Source organism: Rhipicephalus microplus, chromosome X (assembly GCF_043290135.1).
Source record: "Rhipicephalus microplus isolate Deutch F79 chromosome X, USDA_Rmic, whole genome shotgun sequence".
In the NCBI taxonomy this organism is placed as follows: Eukaryota; Metazoa; Arthropoda; class Arachnida; order Ixodida; family Ixodidae; genus Rhipicephalus; species Rhipicephalus microplus.
In genome coordinates, this window is record NC_134710.1 from 316,377,236 (window position 1) to 316,399,354 (window position 22,119).

General features: G+C 39.2%; 1 protein-coding gene across 10 annotated transcripts in view; it reads left to right on the top strand.

Moving 5' to 3' along the window:
• The window catches only part of LOC119161307 (glutamine--fructose-6-phosphate aminotransferase [isomerizing] 2), a 91,223-nt gene that overhangs the window by 23,859 nt on the left and 45,245 nt on the right, over positions 1-22,119 (top strand). The window contains exons 2-10 of one of the 10 annotated variants that reach the window (XM_037413707.2): positions 2,772-2,879; positions 6,850-6,939; positions 7,930-8,055; positions 9,499-9,686; positions 11,403-11,464; positions 11,564-11,643; positions 14,081-14,098; positions 18,533-18,556; positions 21,317-21,337. In XM_037413707.2, the coding sequence (XP_037269604.1) occupies positions 2,772-2,879; positions 6,850-6,939; positions 7,930-8,055; positions 9,499-9,686; positions 11,403-11,464; positions 11,564-11,643; positions 14,081-14,098; positions 18,533-18,556; positions 21,317-21,337 (717 nt within the window). Of the gene's footprint in view, positions 1-2,771; positions 2,880-6,849; positions 6,940-7,929; positions 8,056-9,498; positions 9,687-11,402; positions 11,465-11,563; positions 11,644-14,080; positions 14,099-15,813; positions 15,862-18,532; positions 18,557-21,316; positions 21,338-22,119 lie in introns of all 10 variants that reach the window. The other 9 variants (XM_075879527.1, XM_037413710.2, XM_075879528.1 and 6 more) reach the window with 9 other exon arrangements.

Consider the following 22,119-nt stretch of genomic DNA (forward strand, 5'->3'; position numbering starts at 1 on the left):
AAAGGGTTCATGTGAGTGAGTATTGTGTCTGTTAAGTTGTTACAATATGGTACATAATCATCATTATATCTTGGAAACATTCATAACCTTACCTTGTTTAACACAATGATGTGATTGAAGGGCAGCCTCATTGTATACCATCGTGTGCAAGTTACCTGTACCCTTTTCTTTCACTAAGTGATGCATGCCTCGTCAACAGCAATAAATATAGTTTGCGACTTCGGCATATGTCCATCATCGTGTCTGTACCAGGGCACAGCGTGTTTATAGTAGACACGTCCCGTGTGTAAACTTATGCTACAAGATGCTGCGTCCAAACTGCCAAGTGCTTGAGCTCGTTCTTTTTAGCTTGCGTTTCTTGCTGCGTGGTTCAATACCATCGAACATGTTTGTCTTTGCTTTGTAACGCACACGCGTTGGACCTCCTGGCAATTGGCAAAATGCGATAAAAATTCCTTTCACCTGACAGGAGCCATCATTCAAACACGCTATAGCTCGCAAGTCATAAAATGAACGCTTACCACGCTGACAGACTGCAGCAAAACAGTGATTAAACTCTGGCGCACACGCTTGGGCATCCTCCCTTGCACAAAGGAACTCGGGCACATCTGTCGTAGTTCTCTGACATGGCAGACTCCGCTAGCAGACGATGGGGTGACGTCAAGTGAAAACAATGTGTAGAATAGTGAGGACGAAGGGAAATCCACAAAAGCAGACAAGATGCAAGACATTTAATGAAAGCTGCATAATCTGTTTGTTTCTATATGTCTCAAGTGAGTTTCATACAAACTAGCCCAATTGATTCCTTCTGATTCATTCTGTTGTCCTATCCCTTAATGTTCTGTCTATCGTTTTCTGCTTCATTCCACGCTACGTGTTTGTTACCGAGTTTTTTGCTCTCCAAGTTTCTATCCAACTTGGTGTTCGCTGTCCCAAAGGTTGCAGGCTCAGTCCTGGCTGTGACAGTTGCTTTTCCAATGCTAGAGCCCTGTGTTCCATGCGATGTCGGCAGATGTTCAAGAACAGCAGATCGTCAACATTTCCGGAGCCCTCCTCGACGATGTCTCTATCATGTCGTGGTTTTGGGACGTATATGTAAAACCCCTGATGTTATTTCCAGTGCTCACATGACAGTGTACAATGACTGTACACGTTCGTTGCCGGTCATGAGCTGTTGCGGCCGTTTTCATCAAAATTTCTCGTAGCATTGCCCTGCTTATATTTTAATGAGTGAACTTTGGTCCTTGCTCTGCAGTTTACTTTTGGGCATTTTGATGCATCTGTCGTCTTCTACTGCTGTTTAACCCTTTGTTGTCACAATTCCGTATATCTCAGTTTCTTCTTATCAGCCTTGATAGCACAGCAAGTTCTACTTTGCTATCAGCTATAGCGCACTTAAACATAGTGATGCAAGAGTTTCAGAAATACTAGTAAAAGCCCACTTTGGCTGTCATATTAAATTTGAGCTGAAAAAGCAACAGCATTAACCGTGTAAAGATAAAAAACGTGGTATGTTGGCAGGGAAGAGGAAAAAAAAAAGACATTTATCCCGAAAAGTTTATTATGCAGAATCATATCGACAAGATTTGACTGTTCATGTTTTTAACCTGTGTATTGTAATAAGGTAACAATAAAGTGAGATAATTAAGTTAATAAGGTATACTTGCTTTTTAATGTTTCGTCTGAAGCTCTGCTGTGGCTGTAAGGTAGGTCTTACTGTAACACACAGATAAATATGTTCTAGAGCAACCATGTTTTATTCCTAGTCCCTTGAAAGCAAGAGGATAACTGCATCTGAACTTCAGTTTATATATATATATATATATATATATATATATATATATATATATATATATATATATATATATATATATATATATATATATATATATATATATATATATATATACATAGATACACACACACATGTTTCTTACACTGCAGATCCCAATAGTCTTCTTTCGTGACGAAAAAAAATGGCTATAAAAGTCTTGCTTCAGCATGCCATACTCTGCCCACCTGCTGGTGATGTTGATTGTGTACAATTAGACAGCAGCACTCGTGTCTTCAATTCGCAAAAGAGTATAACAGGATGCATTTTTTTTTTTTCAAATTTTGCTTTTCGAGGGGAATGTCACCGATTAGTCTGCCGCTTAAATTGTCAAGGTCTAAAGTCTATAGACGGTCGCCATGGGCCCACGGAGCAGCAGTTTGCCAGCCCTGACGTAGTATTATATGCAACGTTTATATTGGTATTATATGGTCCCCGGTACAAAATCACGACCCCTCCCCTTTATGTAACACACTCCTCCACAGCTTTCTACATCAGTCAGTGAACAACCCTGGTGTAGATATTTGAGAGTTGGCTGAGAATGTTCATCTCTAAGAGAGACCTTAAACATAATTCTGTACGCAGCATTATTGTAAGTTCGTCAAATTTTTTCTCGCTTTGCAATGTCCACTCCACCCCCTTTGTCGTGCAGCCCTCACTGTGTCTGCTTCATGCAACTCGGCCCTCCGCCTGAGAATATTTTAGTCTCTCCTGACCTATTTAGTTGCATACTTCTGAATTAATATTCCAATACATTGTGCACTCTCCATGGGCATAGTTACGGAAGAAGGGTGAAGAAAAACTGACTACGCTGCTGGCGCTTTCCATTTGTCATTTCGTTATATACCATAGGCTTTCAATACGAGGGACTAAGGTTATACCTTGGTAACAGTTTTGTGTGCACCAACTGTTTGACAATCGGTGCTTTTGTTTGTTTCAGGAATTTTTGCTTATCTGAATTACCTCGAACCGAAGACGCGACGAGAAATCTTGGAATGTCTGATCAAGGGCCTTCAGCGACTGGAGTACAGGGGCTACGATTCTGCTGGTGAGTTTAGATAGCAAAACTAATGGCTTAGCGGCCGACTTTTTGTTTGTTTCGAATGGGGTTTGATCAAGAATGAATTGCCTATGCAAGCGCTCTGCTTGCATAGGGGATTACTCATTCTGTGCTCTCTTGCTGCTGCACAAGAACAGCTCCCAGACCTACATTGCTAGCATCACTGTGAAGCATCGTAGGAGTTTTCTTGTCAAAGTGGGCAAGGTCTGGAAGTGCTTGTAGTCTGCGTTTTCATCGGTGCCGCCTCTAAAGCGATCAGTAACGAGCGGTTGAGAGGGTCACCTGAGATGGGTGCGACGAGAAGCTGCCTTGGGGCACCTTTGGCAGGCTTGCATTGGCCATCGGTTGAGGTGAGTGGCGCCTGGGAGGTTTTGGAGAGGAAGTGAGCTCTGGCGCGAGGCCTCGCAACCCTCGACTGAAGCGATGCACATGAGTTGCAACAGGTGACAATGCATGAGGGCTGGATGAACAGCTCCCAGCAGGAGTGGGGAGCATCTGGCAGGGTTCAATCAATCAATCAATCAATCAATGAAACTTTATTTTCATGAATAGATATATGCAATTACAGGGATTATTTGGACCGATAGCCTAAAGTGGCTAGTGGACGGTCCAATACAATGTGCAACATAAAAAAGTGTACAGGTCAGCTCTGAGGTAACAACATCAAAAAAAAAAACAATCATATAATACAGATAACACAATAATACATTTTTCCTGCAGATATGCATATTTATTAGCTTGCAGCTAGTTTCTATAGATAGGCACTTATTAAAAAAATACAATGAAAATCGAATCAAACACACACATGCTTACATGTCTTGACTCCACAGAAAAAATGATTTACATGCCATGCTGAAATTACGTGCCGTTTTAATCTCTAGGGGGACCGTGTTCCATATTTTTGTTCCATTAAACTGTATCAGTCTTTCTCCGTAAACATTAAAACATTTGGGCAGATTGAAATTATCATTCGAAGCATGTCGCGTATTGCGTTTAGGAATTGAAAAAAGATCAGCAGGCAAAGGTGAATTTCTATTAATTATGTTATTTACTAAAACGGCAATTTCGTAGTCGCGCAACATCGGAACCGAGAGAATGCGTTGTGATTGGAAAATATTACTTACTGATTCACCTTGGCTTATGATTTTCAGTGTATGCTTTTGAAGTCGTTCAAGAGTTTTTAGATAACTGTTGTACGTCACACCCCACGATTCCAGACAGTAACCTATGTGACAATGACACAATGAAAAGTAGAGTGTGCGAAGTATAGCTTGTGGAAAATATTGGCGAGCTTTTATTAGAGAATAGCAGCCATAGGCTACCTTTGCGCACACACTCTGTACTTGCTCATGCCAGTGTAAATGTTCATCAAAAGTGACGCCTAAATATTTAAAACAAGGAACTTGTTGAATAGGAGCGTTGTTTATTGTTAGGTTAAGAGATTCAGCGTCAATATGTTTCCCACGAGAGTGAAACACCATGTACTTTGTTTTAGTACAGTTAACAGTCAGCTGATTCCTGGCAAACCATTCCGAAATGTTCGATAAATCGGTCATCGCGTCATTTTGTAAATCTGCTAAGGAGTGTCCTGTGAAAACTAAAACAGTGTCGTCCGCGTACATCAGTGCCCTTGACCTCTGTAGGGATCGCGGGACATCATTAATATAGGCCTAGCACCTTTATCAGTGTCGCGGTGCATCCTCGAGACAGCGAAAACGGCGTGTTCTCAACAGCTGAATCGCAAGATTGTCTTCTACGTTCTCGAGTATAGCCAGAGGCCCTCTACGTGGTGTCCGCTGAATCCCCCATCGTCATTTTTGTCCACATCTAGCCACGCGTCGATATGTTTCTGAACTCTCCATGCCCTAGAAAATTTATTGAGGGGCGTTTAAATAAAGCTGAAGTGGCTTCACAATTAGTTGAAACTTTGTCGTTAATAAAGACCCGACATTATTGTGGACCATGTCATAATTTTTCTGATGTTCTTGCAGCAGGAGGTTTAAAATGCATGAAAGAAAAGTTTGTCTTGTTTCGTCCGTGCAATTGAGCCAAAAGTGCGAGCATGAAAACGAGCTAACTGCAGTTATATCATCCTTGTGTCAGAGAGTCTTTGCTCTTTTTGTTAGACTCTGAAGTCTAAAGAGAGCACCGATTCTGTGACACAATTCCAATTAGCCCAACACTTGCACCACACAGCAAATGAATATTCATGGCCACTAGAGTATACCAGCTGTCATCCTGCACTCTATTCGTCTTGAAAGACTCTGAAAAGGCTGAGGGGCTCAATGATGCAAATCTTGCTAAATCATCATTCAGCACTTCAGTACTTCACCAGCATTTATTATAATTTACAACTGTATGGGCTGGCATGAAACTTATAATCTCTGAAGACCTTCCTTATCCTAGGCAACTAAACTTATCGACAAGCATGACAGACACGGCGTAATGAAGCTTTACATAGAAGCTGAAAGTGCTTGAATACACGTGCTCCAAAAAACGAGTGTGAATAAATAATGCACAGCTCCTTTGGACTGCCTTAGAAATTACCCAACAATTTCTTATACACAGTTGACTTAAAGATAAGCATTTGGCTTTCCTAAATGAAGTGTTTTAGAAAAATGAGCCGTAGTGCGGCGTGCATACCAGGGGCTTGTCATGGGATGTGTCTTCACTTGCCTCTTGCACTGGAAAAAGTTGGTTTTCAGCAACAACAAAAAAAGCTTTTTAATTAAGCAAAAGCATGAATATGAAAAATATGCAGAAAGGAGCATACTACCAAAATTTTGAAGGAGAAAAAAAGTTATTTCTTTTTTCAAATTTTGTCTTACCCTGTGTCCTGAACATGATTTTTTTTATTTTCATTATTGTCCCACTTCGCCACTGTCTGACCAGTTGCAATCGCTTTGTGCATCGTCAAGAAAAAAAAACACCTTTGCAGGCTACCAGGCACTCGTCTGGCACATGTTAGTTATAGCTGCTGCTTCAATGTAGTTGAGTTGCGATGAAACTCTCGCTTATGTGTTCGTTTTGTTCGTACTCTCCTCTTCTGCAAATGCACCAGCAAATAGCCGCCTGTGAGGCTGCGAGACACTTTCAAGAGTAGTCAACCACAGCGCTGCCGCTATTTTCTGTTCAAAACTGCTCCCTCTATGGCAGCCAGGTGCACCACTGAAAAATTCTAGTACACTGTACTAACCGAGAGATAACAAACACAGTCAAAGATGCATAGTGATCATTGAACATTGAGAGGATGGTAAAAGGGTGAGGAGTAAAACAGAGTGTCGCACGAGACTACAAAATGGCGCAAGAGTAGCATGCGTCGCATGGGAAGCTGCCGGTGGTGGTGGCATTTGTGACTGGCACTCACACACTGACACTAGGGATGTATTGGACGCGAATTTTGCATTAGGGTGTACCTTAGTGATCATTTCATTGAATTTTTTTTCTTCTAGTAAAAACTGGTGTTGTGTGACATAGTGCATGCACCAGTAGTGTTGAGCTTGGTGACATTGGTGCGAGTTCAATATGCATGCATTTGTGCCTTATCGGTTTCAGCATCAGGCTGCTGTGCTGGGACTTTGCACTTTACTGCTACTTCTACTCCCTTGGTGAATAGCTCACTCGAGGAAAAAAGAATTTCATTCCCTATGATGGTAATCGCACCTCAATGCCCCAGTTCAATATCAGTCAGATTTTATTATGCCGCAACCGAATGCATACATCTCTTCTTAGAAAACCAATCGGCTTCAAAGCATTTTCTATATGCATTACTTCACTAATATCACGTGGGAGATGAGCAACAGATTTGAATAGCTTACACATAATCATTAGTATACAATCTTCCAGATAAGTGTGTTACTCCAGCACTTGCCACCGAAAAATTGTCAACAACATTACATGTCAACAGCATTACAATCCAGTCTTTTTCATGAACTTTATTGTTCTTTTTGCCCCGCAGGTATCGCCTTTGACAGAGACCCTCTGGGCAATGACATTTCCATAATTCGTAAAATTGGAAAGGTTAAGGTGCTTGAAGACTCCATATGGCGTGAGTGCAATAATCTATTTATTGCAAGTGGTAAAATGCCCATAGGCTTTATTCTCTTAATGTTTACACAGTTTCACCCACAGAAATGTGCAATGCTATCTTTTTTCCATCTAGCAATTCCAACGTCTCGTGTGTACCAATTCCACCACCTATGCGTGAATATTTTAAAAGCATATGCCTAAAGTAATGCTTTAATCTTGCATACTGTTAAGTCAAAGTTTACTGGTTCTGTGCAAGGATGTGCAGTACTTATGGATTCAAGCTGCCTGTTTTTTTTTTCTTTCTTTCATTGTTTAGTGTAATAAATGCTTTGAGTGATTGCATGATGATTGCTTGAATGGGTGGCTCTAATGTAAGTATTAGTAATAATTACTCTGATATGAGACAAACTGTAGGCACTGAAAGAGAAAGTATGTGCATTACTTAGCCTAGTATGTTCAAGTTTTATTCCATGTGATGACGTGGTGTAAGTCTGTTAGCAACTCTATTGCTGTGAAGTCACACTAGTAGTATTTTTTTCTTTCTTGCAAAATTTCTCTTGTGTGCTGACTATATGTATACAGCCAGAGTTATGTTCAAGGGGTGCTCACAGAAGCACTTCAAGGACATTGATTTGTTTGTGATCATGCATAGAGAACAATGAGATCTGTAATTTGAATATATGAAAAACAAGAGGAAAGACCAGCAAAAAATTTGAACTGAGGCAAATACAGTAATAGTATAGGCAGTAACGATATTGCAATTAGAGCAGCGGTTGAGATTTTAAAGCTGTGTTTTAATGTTTTTGTTGAAGAACCAACAATTTGTGGTTAAAATTGAGTCGATCTCCGAGTGGTACACTTCTTGCAACCCTTGATTTTGTAGCTTTAGGCGGTAAATCATCGAGATGCACATGATCCCCACGAGGTTTTGATTGCCTGCCTTTTAGAGAGTCTGCAGATAGTTTAATTTACGTGGTATTATTTCTCAAAGAACTGCTTCCATTTGCAGAAAAGGATGACCTTGATATGGACCACGAGCATATTACACACGTTGGTGTCGCCCACACACGTTGGGCTACCCACGGTGCTCCCAGTGACCTCAACAGCCACCCGCATCGTTCAGATCCTGAAAATGGTAGGTGCGCTTGTGCATATTTATGAATGCCACTTATAGGGGAAAAAGCCAAAAGGGCAGCAACACATATCCTCCCCATATACAGTCTTTTTTGTTATTTTGCTTTCTTCTAACAATACGTGTATTTTAAAAAAATGTCAATAAAGCAGCTGTTGTGTTTCACCCAACCTCTGCAGTGAAGCATAAATACTTTGGCATGGCTAAAGTTGCATTCTAAAAACAATGATCAGCACACTTTTAACTTCTTATCAATTTCAGGGTAGTTGTGTATATAGGAAAGTTATAGCACATCACAATTTATCGCATGCCATTTTCTTCGACATAGAGTTCATATGTGACGATGACAGGTGCATGACCTTCACAGCACATCTATAAAAAGAAAATCTGTCTTGTTTATAAAAAAACTGTATAGCACTTTTATTAGGTGAACCAAAAGTTGTACAACAACAGTACCATTTATAGCACAGTTGTCTGTCTCGAGGGGAATCGATAACACATACCTAATCAATTATGTTTAACTGTGATAGAAATCTATTGGAGTTCTGTAGATGTCACACATGCATCGTCTGCACTTGTGCTAAAATGAGACATCCAAGCAGAATATCCCCATGGCTTTTATCATGGAATATCGTGCAGACATTAAACAGATGCAAAATTTGGAAGGGAAAGCCTACAAAATCATTTTTCTGGCCAAATAACTTGTTTCTGATCAAGTTGATGATGTGTGCATGTTACTTTTAAGTGCAGAAAGAAAATGAGGACAATAAAAACACAAATTATGCAGGCATTTTTTTTTTCTTTGTTACTGTTGACTACAGAATAGCATCTAAGTAGCATTTTTCTCGAGCATTTGTTGCTTGTGTATGTATCGGCTCTTCTTGAGGTGTCTATTGACCTTTGTACTGTCGTTGTCTAAGAAAAACAAAATTACCCTTTTATTTCATGGTTGTCTCGGTGGCCTATGGTTTCAATGCTTTTCATCTGATAAAAAAAAGATATGGGTTCGATCCCAGCTGCAGCAGTCTCATTTCGACAAATGCAAATACTTGAGGCCTGTATAGTGTGCATTTCAATGCACATTAATACATCAGGTGGTCGAACTTATCTGGAGCCTTCCTTTAGAGCAGCTCTCGTCATCTGAGTTGCTTAATTCGGATGCTAAACCTTATAAACCAAACCGAATCTTTCTTTCTTGAAGTTATTCTTTCGTATGGCCCCATTGTCTGAACATTTTTTTTCTCCTCCATGCCTTAAAAAATTTGCTGGCATCTGCTTTCTCGATGTCCTCAATCAAATTTTCTGGTCATTATTACTTCTATTCCTATTATCTACAAAGTTTAGCCATATTAAAGCATTTTCAAATGTTCTGTTTTGCTTGAAGCAAAAATGAGTACGGGGTGTTCTAGCTTGTCTAATCTGCCACGCATGCTCTGCTCTGTACAGAGTTCGTGGTTGTTCACAATGGCATAATTACAAACTACAAGGACATCAAGCAGTTCCTGCTTCAGAGGGGATGTCATTTTGAATCTGACACTGACACGGAGGTCATTGCAAAATTCATCAAGCATCTCCATAGCACTCATCCAGACCTAAACTTCAGGGAGCTGGTGGAGCAAGTCATTCAGCAGCTGGTGAGTTATTGTAATTTTTCTTGATGAAATAGTCAAAGTACGACATCTGTGCGTTTCTCGGTGTCTCCTCATGGCCACTGCACTCACATGGATCGTATTCATGGCTCATTTGTCATGCAATCTTCTCTAACCCTTTCCTGCTTGAAAAAAATATAACCAAAAATTGCCAGCTTTACAAAAAATTATTTGCTCTTTAAAAGTGTTCAAAAGTTAAACTGGAAGAATCTGGGTATTTGGCACACAAAACAGGCCCACATGTATGTGTGGGCTGGGCTTTGATTCATGTGATAGACTGCAGCAAGGAATATACTCGTAAGATTAAAAAAACAATAAGTTTCAGCACTGTGCAATTCAACAGTTAAACTCTCGGGGCCTCTATTTTTTTATATATGATTTTTCATATAACAAACTAATTCACAATCCCCTTCGAGTTCGATATATCTGTGTTTGACTGTATTTGTGTTACTTTTTGCATGAAAACAAGGGTTCAAAAACAATGAAAGCTTGCCTTTAAAGCTGACTTCCAATCATATGAATTCAAGCAGTTAAAAACTAATGCTCCTGTGGCTGCTGACTACATCTCTGATGGCAATATTAAGTTATACTTGATCCTTTGACAGTATTTTGGCAATGTAACTTTATATTCTGGGAATGAAGAGTGGCATTGGTTTCCATAATAGTCGGTGCATCCTTGGAAGGGACTCAATGCCCCCTTTGTCTCGATTCACCAATACCTTAGTACCAAAGCATTCTTGTGTTACATATCCTTTTAAGATGTGCTCATGACTAGCTAGAATACACTTTTTATTTTGTGACCAATTTTTATGGAATTTAAACCACTGCAGTGGGTGGCACTGCACTGGAACTCTAAGTTTACGCCCAAAGGGGGTCAGTCTGTGCAAAAGTTGTGCAAAACATGTCTTGTGCAAAAGTTGCAAGAGTACTAGGAAAAGTTTTGTTAGTAATACATGTGCTTCCTGCCTTTTTCTTAGATGTTTTTTCAGGTGCTGTGGCTAAAAACCACACGCAGAACACATACATGAGGCTCTGCACATATTCAATTGATTATCAGGAACGAGCCTTACAGAAACAAAGTGTAGAACTTTTTTTGTGTGTATGCAGGATTTCATGCAACAGATAAGGTGGAAACACTCATGTTCACATGCTCGACATCAGATAAGTGTAATAGACCCGCCATGCTGGTCTAGTGGTTGTGGTGTTCGGCTGTCAACCTGCGGGTCACCGGGTCGAATCCCGGCCACCGCAGCTGCTTTTTCAGTAGCCACATTATTTTCTTTGGAGGCAAAAATGCTTGAGACTTATGTTAGATTTAGGTGCATGTTAAAGAACCGCAAGTGGTCAAAATGTCTGTAGTCTTCCACTGCAGCGTCTCTCGTTATCATATTAGTAATCGTATCATGGTTTTGGGATGTTAAACCCAAACAGCTATTATTATAAATAAATGTATTGTATGACATAGTTAGCATACAGTGAAGAGCAATGATTGCAGCTGAAATCTGAAGGTTTAAACTATCATTCAAAAATGTAAAAAGTGGAATATAATATGGGTCGTATAATGCTGCAAGTATGATTCTCATCTTGTTCAGTATCCAGAAATGTTAAGATTGTGCACACTGTACTATCTCGGGCTTCTTTACTCCCCAGTACGAACTTTATCATCCAGTGTGGTTTCTAAACAAGCTTTCTCTTCCTTAGGAGGGAGCTTTTGCACTGGTATTCAAGAGCAAGAAATTCCCACATCAGTGCGTTGCCACGAGGTAAGAATTTTTTTTTTGGTTAGCATTTTTCCTAGACTATGTACACACACGTGACTAGCAGTTGGTGTTGAGTAACATGGGGGCTTCTATCTAATTTAGGCGGGGAAGCCCCTTGCTGGTTGGCCTGAAGACCAAGTCCTATCTCTCAACAGAGTTCATCCCTGTTTTGTACAGCAAAGGTAGGAATGTCACACCCCCTAACTGTTAAACTTCTGCCTGATGCTCGGACTTTTTCGAACTGTTGCAATAACTTTGGCTGGTTTAGGATCTGTGTGTTGCCTGTATAACAGGGTCATCTATTGGTACATGGACATCTGGCCAGTGCTGTTATCCTCCTATATACCGCTCATTTACTGGGAGTCGTCTAGTACATTGCATTTCTTAACAGCAGGGACACTGTACACTGTACATGTGCACACACTGTACACTGTACACTGTACATTCGCACACACTGTACATGTGCAGTGTGTGCGAATCCGCATGTAACCATTTTGTAAGCCAAGTGGCCGGATCTAATCGTATTTTGGTTTTGAGATGTAAAATGCCCGACGTTATTATTAGGAAGCGAGGTCTAATGTAAAACAAGCTTGCTCCATAATAGTGAACGGCACAGGGCAAACAAAAATGCATACATGCTCAAAATGAGGCATTATCGCTAGTATCGTCCTGTTTTGTTGCTTGCCCTTTTTCTGTCCCTGTTTGTCCTGCATTATTCTCTATGAATTTCATCTATAAAGAGGCCAAAGTTTCAACTGTGTCTTTCAAAAGGCCGTGTTAGCTTCGGACATAAATTCGAGGCCTGTACAACAGAGCCTCTTCTTGTCCTGAGGTACTTTACACCTACCCCATGTTCATCAAATTTTGAGTTGAGCTACTAATTGGTGGTGCAGTGCAGAAATTTTCGAAATTTAAGTGGTTAATTTGTGTTTGGTGGCATATTTTCATTTCAGCCTTACAATCAAATTGAGTGTTCAAGTGAATAAGGACAATTAATTGCTTGATTGCCTTCTGAAGTTCAGATCGCCACTCTAATTTTAGTGAGTACTGTATCATATGGGAAGTAAAATGCAAAATTTGATGAAATGTGTGGTTGTGAACAATTAAAATATGAACCAAATAATTTGTACATTATTTTTGTTTGGCGGTGTTGGAGAAGGTGATATTCAATGTTATATGTCGTTTACACCAAACTGAGTCTCGGTTTATTAACCCTTTTGCGACGTTAAGTTTCTTTTATCGAGGCACAAGTTTCATTGCCCTTGTATAGCAGTGCTATTACCATGTTCTGACAGTAGATGACCCTGTGCATGTTGGCCACTGATAGATACAATGTCTGCAAGCATTTAGCTGAATGAATTATTTTTATCATTATATTGTTAGTCAAGGCAAATTAGGAAGATATATTTCATCTGTCATATATTACCAGGGTGTTGAACTGTAGACATGGTAACTTTTTTGCTAATAAAATAAATTTGGCTATTTATCTTTGTCGAGAGAAAAGTTGTAGTCTGATATGGTTGAAAAGGACTCTCATTCAAAAAGTTCAGGGGAACTGGTAGTACCATTTAATTTACGTCAAGGCTTTACTAGAATGTTGCAAGTTAGAGTGTACTATCTACTTAAAGATAAAGTGGGCTTTTTTTTTTTCAGTTTATATCATTAGTCACCCTCAGCCATATGTGCAAAGGCCAATAGATTCAGTAACTTTCAGTAATATGTCACTGCCATATTTCTTACAATACAAATTTTAAATGGTAGTGTAAATCATACAGGAACTACAATATAGGGGTGATATGATGAATCGAAGTTGTATTGCAAGATTTAAGTTTCTTTCATTTCATAGCTCACACAAATAGGCAATTGAGATGAAATTAATCAAAATAGAGCAAAAATTGAAATCTTGCTACCTGTCATTGCACTGAGGTAATGCTAATGCCATTAATTGTGTTAGCAAGCAATTGGAGAATGAAGCTGCTTTTGGGCTTGACAGCTGCTCAAGAGCAGTTGCAAAACAATTTGTAATGAGTCGTTTTTTTAGTAGAACATTTCATGAGATTGAAAGGCTAGGATATGTTTATTTTATAAAGATTTTTTTTCGACATTAGAAAAGGATAGAACTGAAGTTTCATACTCTGTTGCAGTAATCGAACTTTTTTTTAAAAAAAACGCAATTGGGACATGGCCAGTGAGTCGCCTTGTAGGTAACACAATTTGGGACTCTGTACAGTGCTCTGCTTTATCTTTCGGACCACACATGTGTGACAGCATAAAGTGTTGGCGCCACTGCAAGCAGAATAAGATAATGTTTTGCAAGAGATGCTGTCACTTTCAAAATCAAGTATTTTTTCTTGTTTTATTTTTTTCTGTTGGCACTAATGGGACTAACAACAATTGTTGACTGACACTATTTGGGCACGAGGAAATATACAGAAGTGTCAAAGAGAATGTTTCTGAAATAACATGGTTTCATTTATATTGAAATAGTGTATGTAAATGTATACTTTAGTTATATATATTGATAGAGTTATGACTATTTATTGTTTCTAGTCTTTTACAACATGTACTTTATTTGTGTACTAAAGGAAATATGATTTGTTTTATATCTTTTGCAACCAGCCTTAACAATGGATCACAGTACGTAAGTTTTGATAATTAGTGTGGGTTTTCTTTTAGTTGGACAAGTTTTAGCTTTTCTTTGCACATTTTTTTTGAAGACATCTTAATTGAAGGGGCCATGGGAAGCTGTTTTTTTTTTACAAAGCTTGTTTAGTAGCTGTGTATCAATTATTAAACAAGTTCACGGCATCAAATCTTGAACCCTAAACTTTAATTGGCTCATATTTTGCAATACAGGTGAACCCCTTTATAAGAGACACTGATATAAGAGAGAAATGGGTATAAGAGACACCAGTGTGCCTACAGTAAAATACGGGTTGGTAAGAAAATGCATACGAGGTACCCTCCTTACAAGAGACATATGTAAAAAATGAGAATTTCTGCCCGGAGCATGCCTATTATAAAAGGGTTTCATTCTTTTTCACCTGAGGTCAGTGTTTTCAGTGTTTTATTGACTCACAAGTGTACATTACATTAGCTGGTAAATTCTTGGAATGTCTGTACAGAGGAATATGAATTTAAGCAGGATCACTAAATTACATTTTGATATGCCAGGAATGTCACTGTGACCGGGGGTTTATTATCTAGGATCTAGCAGTGGAAGACAAAACAGCAACAATATATTATTGTAAGTCAGGCTCAGAAGCAGTGGATAGAAAAAAATTTGTGGGCCTTCCATACACTTAGCTTGAACCACTGATGTTTGAGATGTCTCTAGAAATGAGAATGGTGTTGGGCTACCAGAGCTGGCACCACTGTCCCAACCGTTTCTCGTTTACTGCACCCTCGCTCTTTCTGAGCCTCTTGACTCAATAGTGGCATGCCGCTGGCCTGAAGATCATGGATCAAACCCCGGTCATGGTGGCTTGATTTCGATGGAGGCACAATGATAGAGTCCCGTCTACTCAAACTTAGATGCATATTAAAAGAAACGCCGAGGTTCAAAACTTCCAGAGCCCTCCTGTGTGTATAATCGTATGACAGTTTTGGGACATAAAAACAGTTAGAAGTGCCGTGTAGGGGCTAGTTCGTTGTACATGGACATAAAAACCCCAACAATCAATGGTAGCAAAAGTGGGAGGCCTGTCATCCTATGTAGAGCACTGAAACAGTGTTAAAAAAAAAAGCCTATTGGTAATTCTCATATTCCACGTGTCCTGTATTTTTTTCGAACACTATATTCACTTGAATTTATTTGGGACAGGGAGTCTTATTAGTTTTCCTTTAATATGACTGCGTAACCACGAAGGCAGTCTCTGAAACTAGTCTTGCAAAGCTTTACTCGTTCATACAGCGGGAACCTTTGGGGACAATAAATAGTTATCTTATGATGATTGATTGATATCTGGGGTTTAACATTCCAAAACCATCATATGATTACGAGAGATGCCGTGTCGTATTGGAGGGCTCAGGAAATTTCGACCACCTGGGGTTCTTTAACGTGCACTCGAATCTGAGCACACGGGCCTACAGCACACAATAGTAATGACTTCGGATATCGGTTTCCTTGCACATTTGAAGCACTACGATTACCACTTTTGGTTTGCTGTTCTTGTGGATTACATGAATCTGAATTTTCACTTCTATTGGTGAATTGTTATTGAAGACCACGGGTATGGTGCTACAAAATAACATTTCATCCATGGCCCCTTCAATTCACTGTGTAACTGACAGTCTAACTGATAGATGTCTTGCGTGCCTTCTTCTCTACCTCCCTCTCCATTTCTCAAAAGGTGGCGGTTTCTCTTTTGGCACTGGTGCTTTGACCTGTCCGCTGGGGTGTAGGTTCCTTTCATGCATTCCCACTCTTTTTCGCTTGTCTTTGTTTGCTTTATGGCATCTTACTAAATAGTGTCTTTGTGTGTTAAAATTTCACTTTGTGCTTTTTCTAACAGAAGTGAACAGTGCAATATAAAGGGACAAATATTCAGGAAGACAAGTACGGCATTGAATAACTACCAATATTTATCATCACTTCATAGCAGTATTTAAGAAAAAAAACATGCTCAACGCAAAGGTAGCATCAACAATCACTTTTGACACACTTAAGAAAGAAAAAAAAGGCGGAGGTGGGGAATGTTAACTGCCTCAGTGTACTTGTGTGTTACTAGATTTTTTGAGCTGCTACTTTTGTTACACAGTGCTTGCACCTAATATATTTTTGCTTTTGCCTTTGTTTATGATATTAAAGTCTGTTTTTTTTACATAATCAAACATTGACCACTAGCTTTTCTTAGTCTCATAAAGCAAGTATCTTGTCAGATGAATTGTTCATTGTTATTTCACTTAACAGGCCTGTAAATTTTTAATTGTAATGTCATAATGTTCTTAATTCAGTTGCCTCACCCCGGCATGGCATCGAACAGTATTCTTACAGTAGTAATAATGAAAAAGGCAAAATGCTTACGTAGTTGTGTTAATGCACATTTATATGAAGGTTTTTTTTGCATGTCTCCTAAGGATGTTCTTGCAATGTTAGTCTAAAATTAGACATATGCCTAACATTGAGTTTTAAACTACATTTATTTATATTGTCTGACATTGTATGGCCAGAATGCTCACAAGAGTGAGTACACATGTTCCCAGGAGTGGCAATATAGACATTGGTTAGGTTATGTGGGATAGCAAGACACATATGAAAAGACATCTAGGCATCTAGACACATTCTAGACATCTGCTCGCTTAATATTAGCTAGACTTTACACAAATTCTTGGTTCTCAGCACTGTGTTTGTCTACCCGAAATTTGTTCTTTGCACTGTTACTCTACTGTTTCGGCAATGAACAACCATGATAATAACATGGCAAATGGTGTGTGTTGCCAAAGCAGTGTTGTCAACAGTTGACAGTAGGATGCAAGCAAGCGTTGCATAATGAGGTTGCACCAATCGTAACGCTGCTTTGTACATGCAGTCATTATTATTAATTTCATTTTGAATATGCATGGAGCAGCATGTATGGACGTTTGCTTTATGCGGTGTAGTTTTGTTGTAAATGCCAGTCACTTGTGTTTCTCCAGTATATCGTGTGTTTGTCGTAATCTCACATTTTGTATTTCTTTCATGGTGTTTCTGTTCCCAATGAATTTGCTTTAGCCATACTTAAGTACTGAAGAAGGCCTTCGTAGCGTGCCGCATATCGAAAAAATTTCTCTTATCCAGTGGTAAGGTCAGAAGGAGAAAAAACCTAAATGGATTGTTCAAATGGTAGAATTTTGCTTGAGCAGTTGCACCAATTTTTATCTCTCATCATTTCATATTGTGACATGAACACTGATGACATTGTAATGTTGCTTATATCATTGATATAATGTACAGTATGTACAGTAATATCCCACTAAAGTAATTTTAGTGAAATGGCAGTCTTTTAATTGGTTAGTTTTGCATATTCATAGTACAAAAAACTTCATTATTAAAACTGAGTTTTTTTTTTTGGGACTCTATAAAGAGAACCACAACAGGAAGCCCTAGAAATTTTGTTTATAGAGATTAAAAATTTGATATATTTTCTTGCAAAATGTGCCTTGTATCCCAAAAGACATCTCTAATGAATGGTAGCAAAGACAACTGTAGTAGTAAGAGCTATGTGTTTTTACCAGTATATTCACAGCGCATCCTTTAAACCCAAACTTCTGAAGCCTAATTTATGCAATAACTCTCGACCATATTTTTTAACTGCAGGACAATAGAGCTGATGCATTTGCCTATTGATGCTATGAATACTGATCAGCATTGAGATGGTGTATGATGGTCCTGCATGTATTTTTAAATAACCAAGAACCCTGTTAAGTTCAAAACATTTTTATAGTTTCATGAGGTTTCATTTAACAAAAATCTGTAACTGTTGATTAAAGTATTTTCGTACAAGTGTGCAACTAAATATATTTGATAGTGCTACAGTATTCACCCATATTAGAACCTTCTTGGAATATCTACACTTGAAATAGCTTTTAAAAACTGTTAGTTGCACTGAAGTATTGTCTGTTAGGCTTGTAAAAATTGTGTAACTGGTATTTTTATTAGCATCTTGTACATCACTGTCTAGTTTAGAACACTTAGTTTGTAATTTCGGTTGATAAAACATGTCTGATTGTGAAGCATTGTTTGTTTTTAAACTGAAATATTTGCTTAAGCTGGAATGTTTCGTCCTGCCATACATAAATGCTCATTCCGATCTTGCATTACTTTGCTTGCAAGTGCCTAAGCATGCTTCCTAGTGTTTCCCTAGCTTTGAAAGATTACGTCAAGCTCTTGCATGTGTATGTGAGCACTCTTTTTGTGTGTACGTGCATGTGTGTGTATGTTGTGTGTCTTTTTCTCTTATCTGCTCTACCAGGCAGCTTTTTAAATTTGTTTTCCCCAGCCATGATATACCCATTTCTTTGCATGATCAATGTTCTTTTTCTATTTTCATTGCCTGCTGCTATCTTACTGAGCCCCTTTACGGCATGCAGAGTGTGGCAACCAAAATGAACAAGGTAGACACCATTTTCATGTTCCCTCTCTGACCTGTGCAAACCAACCACATCTCCTGCATGATATTCTGTCAGCATCCTGTGTCCTTTGTGATGCTTACAAGTAACTGCCAGTTGCCTGACAAGTGTAACCAAAACTCCAGACAAGCTACCAGTTTTGTTGATTCAAAGGCAGTGAGTACAGTTGGGATAAGAAAGCACATGAAAATATATTTTTATGTGCACCGTGTGTTTGTTAGCTTTAGATTAGTAAACATTGCTGTAACATAACAAATAATTACGCAGTGAGCTTATGTTTGAGCTATATATGAGGTATGCTTTTTTTTTTTTAGGTATGCATATTTTTTTTGCCCTTTCCTTGCATCTTGTCTGACATGAAAAATTATAGACTTTGCTAATTTTATATTTTACTTGCATATTTATATAAACACATTTAATATTTATGCTAGAGCAAACATGGCTGCTCTGTAGTTTGACTGCATACAGTGTTGAGTGTGTTTGAAGGGAGCTAGTCATTTGAATTTTGCTTTTAGCTGTATGCTGTTGTACAAGGCAATAAGTATTGTGACAAATATTGAACCCTTAGCATATTGCACATAACACATACCTTATGGAATTTGACCATTTTTCTTCAGTTTTTTTTAGAGGAGTGTTACAGACAATGAGTAGCTGCGTGGTTTACGATTGGTTTCTTCCAAATTCATTTTGTCAAAGCTAGCCTCCATGTAAAGTTCACTCCATGTAAAGTTCAAATGCTCACTTAGTTGTTTTTTTTTTTTTTTGAGTACTGCTAATGTGTGAGAACTAAAATGACCGTCAAGTCGCAAAGCTTTAAAAGCTAGAAAGAACATCTAAGTATGAATGAGTCTGTTTGGTGCTCAAAAAGAAATTGTGCTGACATCTATTAATGGGACAGTAAAGGCAAATATTAAGTCTATGTTGATTGCAGAAATAGTGGTCCAGAAACCACGGAGTGCGACTTTTGTGCCAAGGAAATGCTTATTTTGAAATAAAATGGCAATTTAGTGGTCCGCATCTCGCTAACGCACTTCAAGTTCCCTGCCTGAAAGTGGAGTGGTCCATTTCACATTACTGCTGCCGTGCACAACGTTGCCCAGCTTTGCTGCGCGGTTGCCGACACTAGTAGCCGCTGAGCGAAAGTAGCAAGAGCCACAGCAGCAACAGCGGCCATTGAACAACTTTCCACCATGGCTTCCGAGATGGCGGGTATGTTTGGTTTAACTGGGCCCCACTACATCGAACCACCTATCCAGTTTAACCAGGCAAAAATGGAACTTTTGAATAGCTTGTGCCATTCTTCATAGCAACGCCCGGTGGTTTTTTTTTCTGTAAATCGGACAGAAATGGACAAGTAGTCTTGATGTGCAGAAGGATCGTTTTTATATTGCAGCGATTTTGATTAGTTGGATAATCGGGGTGAACAGTAGAAGTGCCTTGACAGGCTGACTGATGTTTCGATAGGTGGACCTATCATTGTCAAAGGCGCCATGTCATCCTTGGCGTGTTAGTTTTAAGGGATTTAGTAGCACACCACTTCTACTTTGCATGTTTTTTTCCCTTTCCATTGTTTTTTCCCACCCTCCGAGAACACTTTGAATCTCTACCACCTAACTTGAAATGAAGCGAGGACTGCACTCCTCTGCTTTATAGTGTTTTTTTTTTTCTGATGGCGATTACCAACAGGGACACGTGCCATCACCAAGAGATGTCACTAATAACCCCTTTAAAGCTAACACGCCAAGAATGATACGGCGCCTTTGACGAAGATATGTCCTCCTATTGAACTGTCGGCCAGCCTGTTGGAAAAACTTCCACTGTTCACCCTGATTATCCCACTACATGTTTCCATCTGTCGGCTCCCTTTTTGATTTTAGCTAATTTGATTAGTAGTGACTAATTGTAGTCAAATCCTCTCACGTCATCTGGATCATTTCCAAAATATCTCACTCATGGGGCCCGTCGTGTGGTACATTTAGATTAATATCAGTAAGTAGGGCACTGCTGTTAATAATATTGCCATTTTAGACGTTGTCATATACAGAGCTTTCACTCTGGCATAAATTATTTGCTTTTAGTGTCCCTTTGAGCACAAAGAGAAAGCTGTGAAATTGTAACTAAACAGTGTAAATTAGCATTGTAGGAATACTCCCTATGTTTTCACTGCATTCATTGCCTCTCTAAGTACAACTTATTAAAAAAAAAGTTGCTTTCTTGTTCTGTTACATTTATGGAGTGGGCATCTAAATAGCGAAAACTTGAACTAAAAGCTTCTGATACCATTTGGAGCCAATGTTCCCGAGTTCTATTGCTCAGTCACTGCAGTGTAGCCATGGAAAACCAGTGTGGTAGATTCCTTCACATTAGGCAGATGAAATAACTTAGTTTCTGAAATTTAAATTGCAAGGTAGTGATGACAAGAGTGCCCCTTTATGTAACTGGACATGTCCACTGAAATAACGCACGCGCATGCACAACAAAAAACTCCTTGCTGTCAGGTTTTTAAGAAATGTAACACACCCCTCTATAGTGGCATGCTATGTTAGAAATATGGCAAACCAGTTTATAGTACCTGTAACATTTGTACCTTGCCTGATATTGTGTGCATATGTGCCTGCTGTGTTTTGTGCATGCCTACACTGTCTGATAGTTTGTGACCAATGTTGTTGTCTCTCCTGGCCTCGCCTGCCTCCCAAACAACCCTCACTCTCTCCTGCCCTCCTCTTCTTCTGGTCTTGGGTGCAGAAAAAGACGACACCCAGACAGGTAGTAGATTCTGCTTCTGGTCAACCACCACTTCCATACTGTCTTTCGAGTCTATTTGTTGTAGAGGGAACTTGCATGTAGCTTCAGGAAACTAGCTAGCATAAACTGCATTCTGTGGTCCAGTAAAACCTGGCAAAAGAAAAATGTCTGTTGCAGCTGCGGCCCATTTTGCAATGTTGCATGTCTGCTTCTCAGGGCAAATTGTTTGGCCAGGGCTGATACATACAGCAAGGAAGTGAGTTGTGTAAACTTGATGCATCGTCAAAGGGAGCCTGAAACGATATTGAGGATATAGTATAGATGCTTCAAGTCACCTGGGCACATATGGGTGCTCTGCATAAACTGTTTAATTTGTTAAGCTTTAAACATCTACTCAAGGAGGCATCACATAGCCACAGCTTGAAAAAAAGGCAACGTTTAGGTATTCCTATCTTTCTCGATTTTTCTCACTGTTGTAAAATATTTGTGAGCAGGTATTCCATAAGGAAACTACGTATGTCTAAACAGTACCTTATGGTGAGGTATGAGATACCATTAAAGCACTGGACTACCGTAAGCTGTAGTTCCCTGTACAATGAATAGGAATCGATAGACTCTCATACGAACCTTACCGGCCAGTCCTCAATTGTATACATATCTATATATGTATGCTTTGGTGCAAAATTGCCCTTCAATATTAATGATTATTCTAGTAGTACACATGTAGCATCTGTTGGCGGGGATAGAGGTTCATTGAGGTGTTAAAGGTGGAGGAAGTGCAGCTGAGCCATCTAAGTGCAATA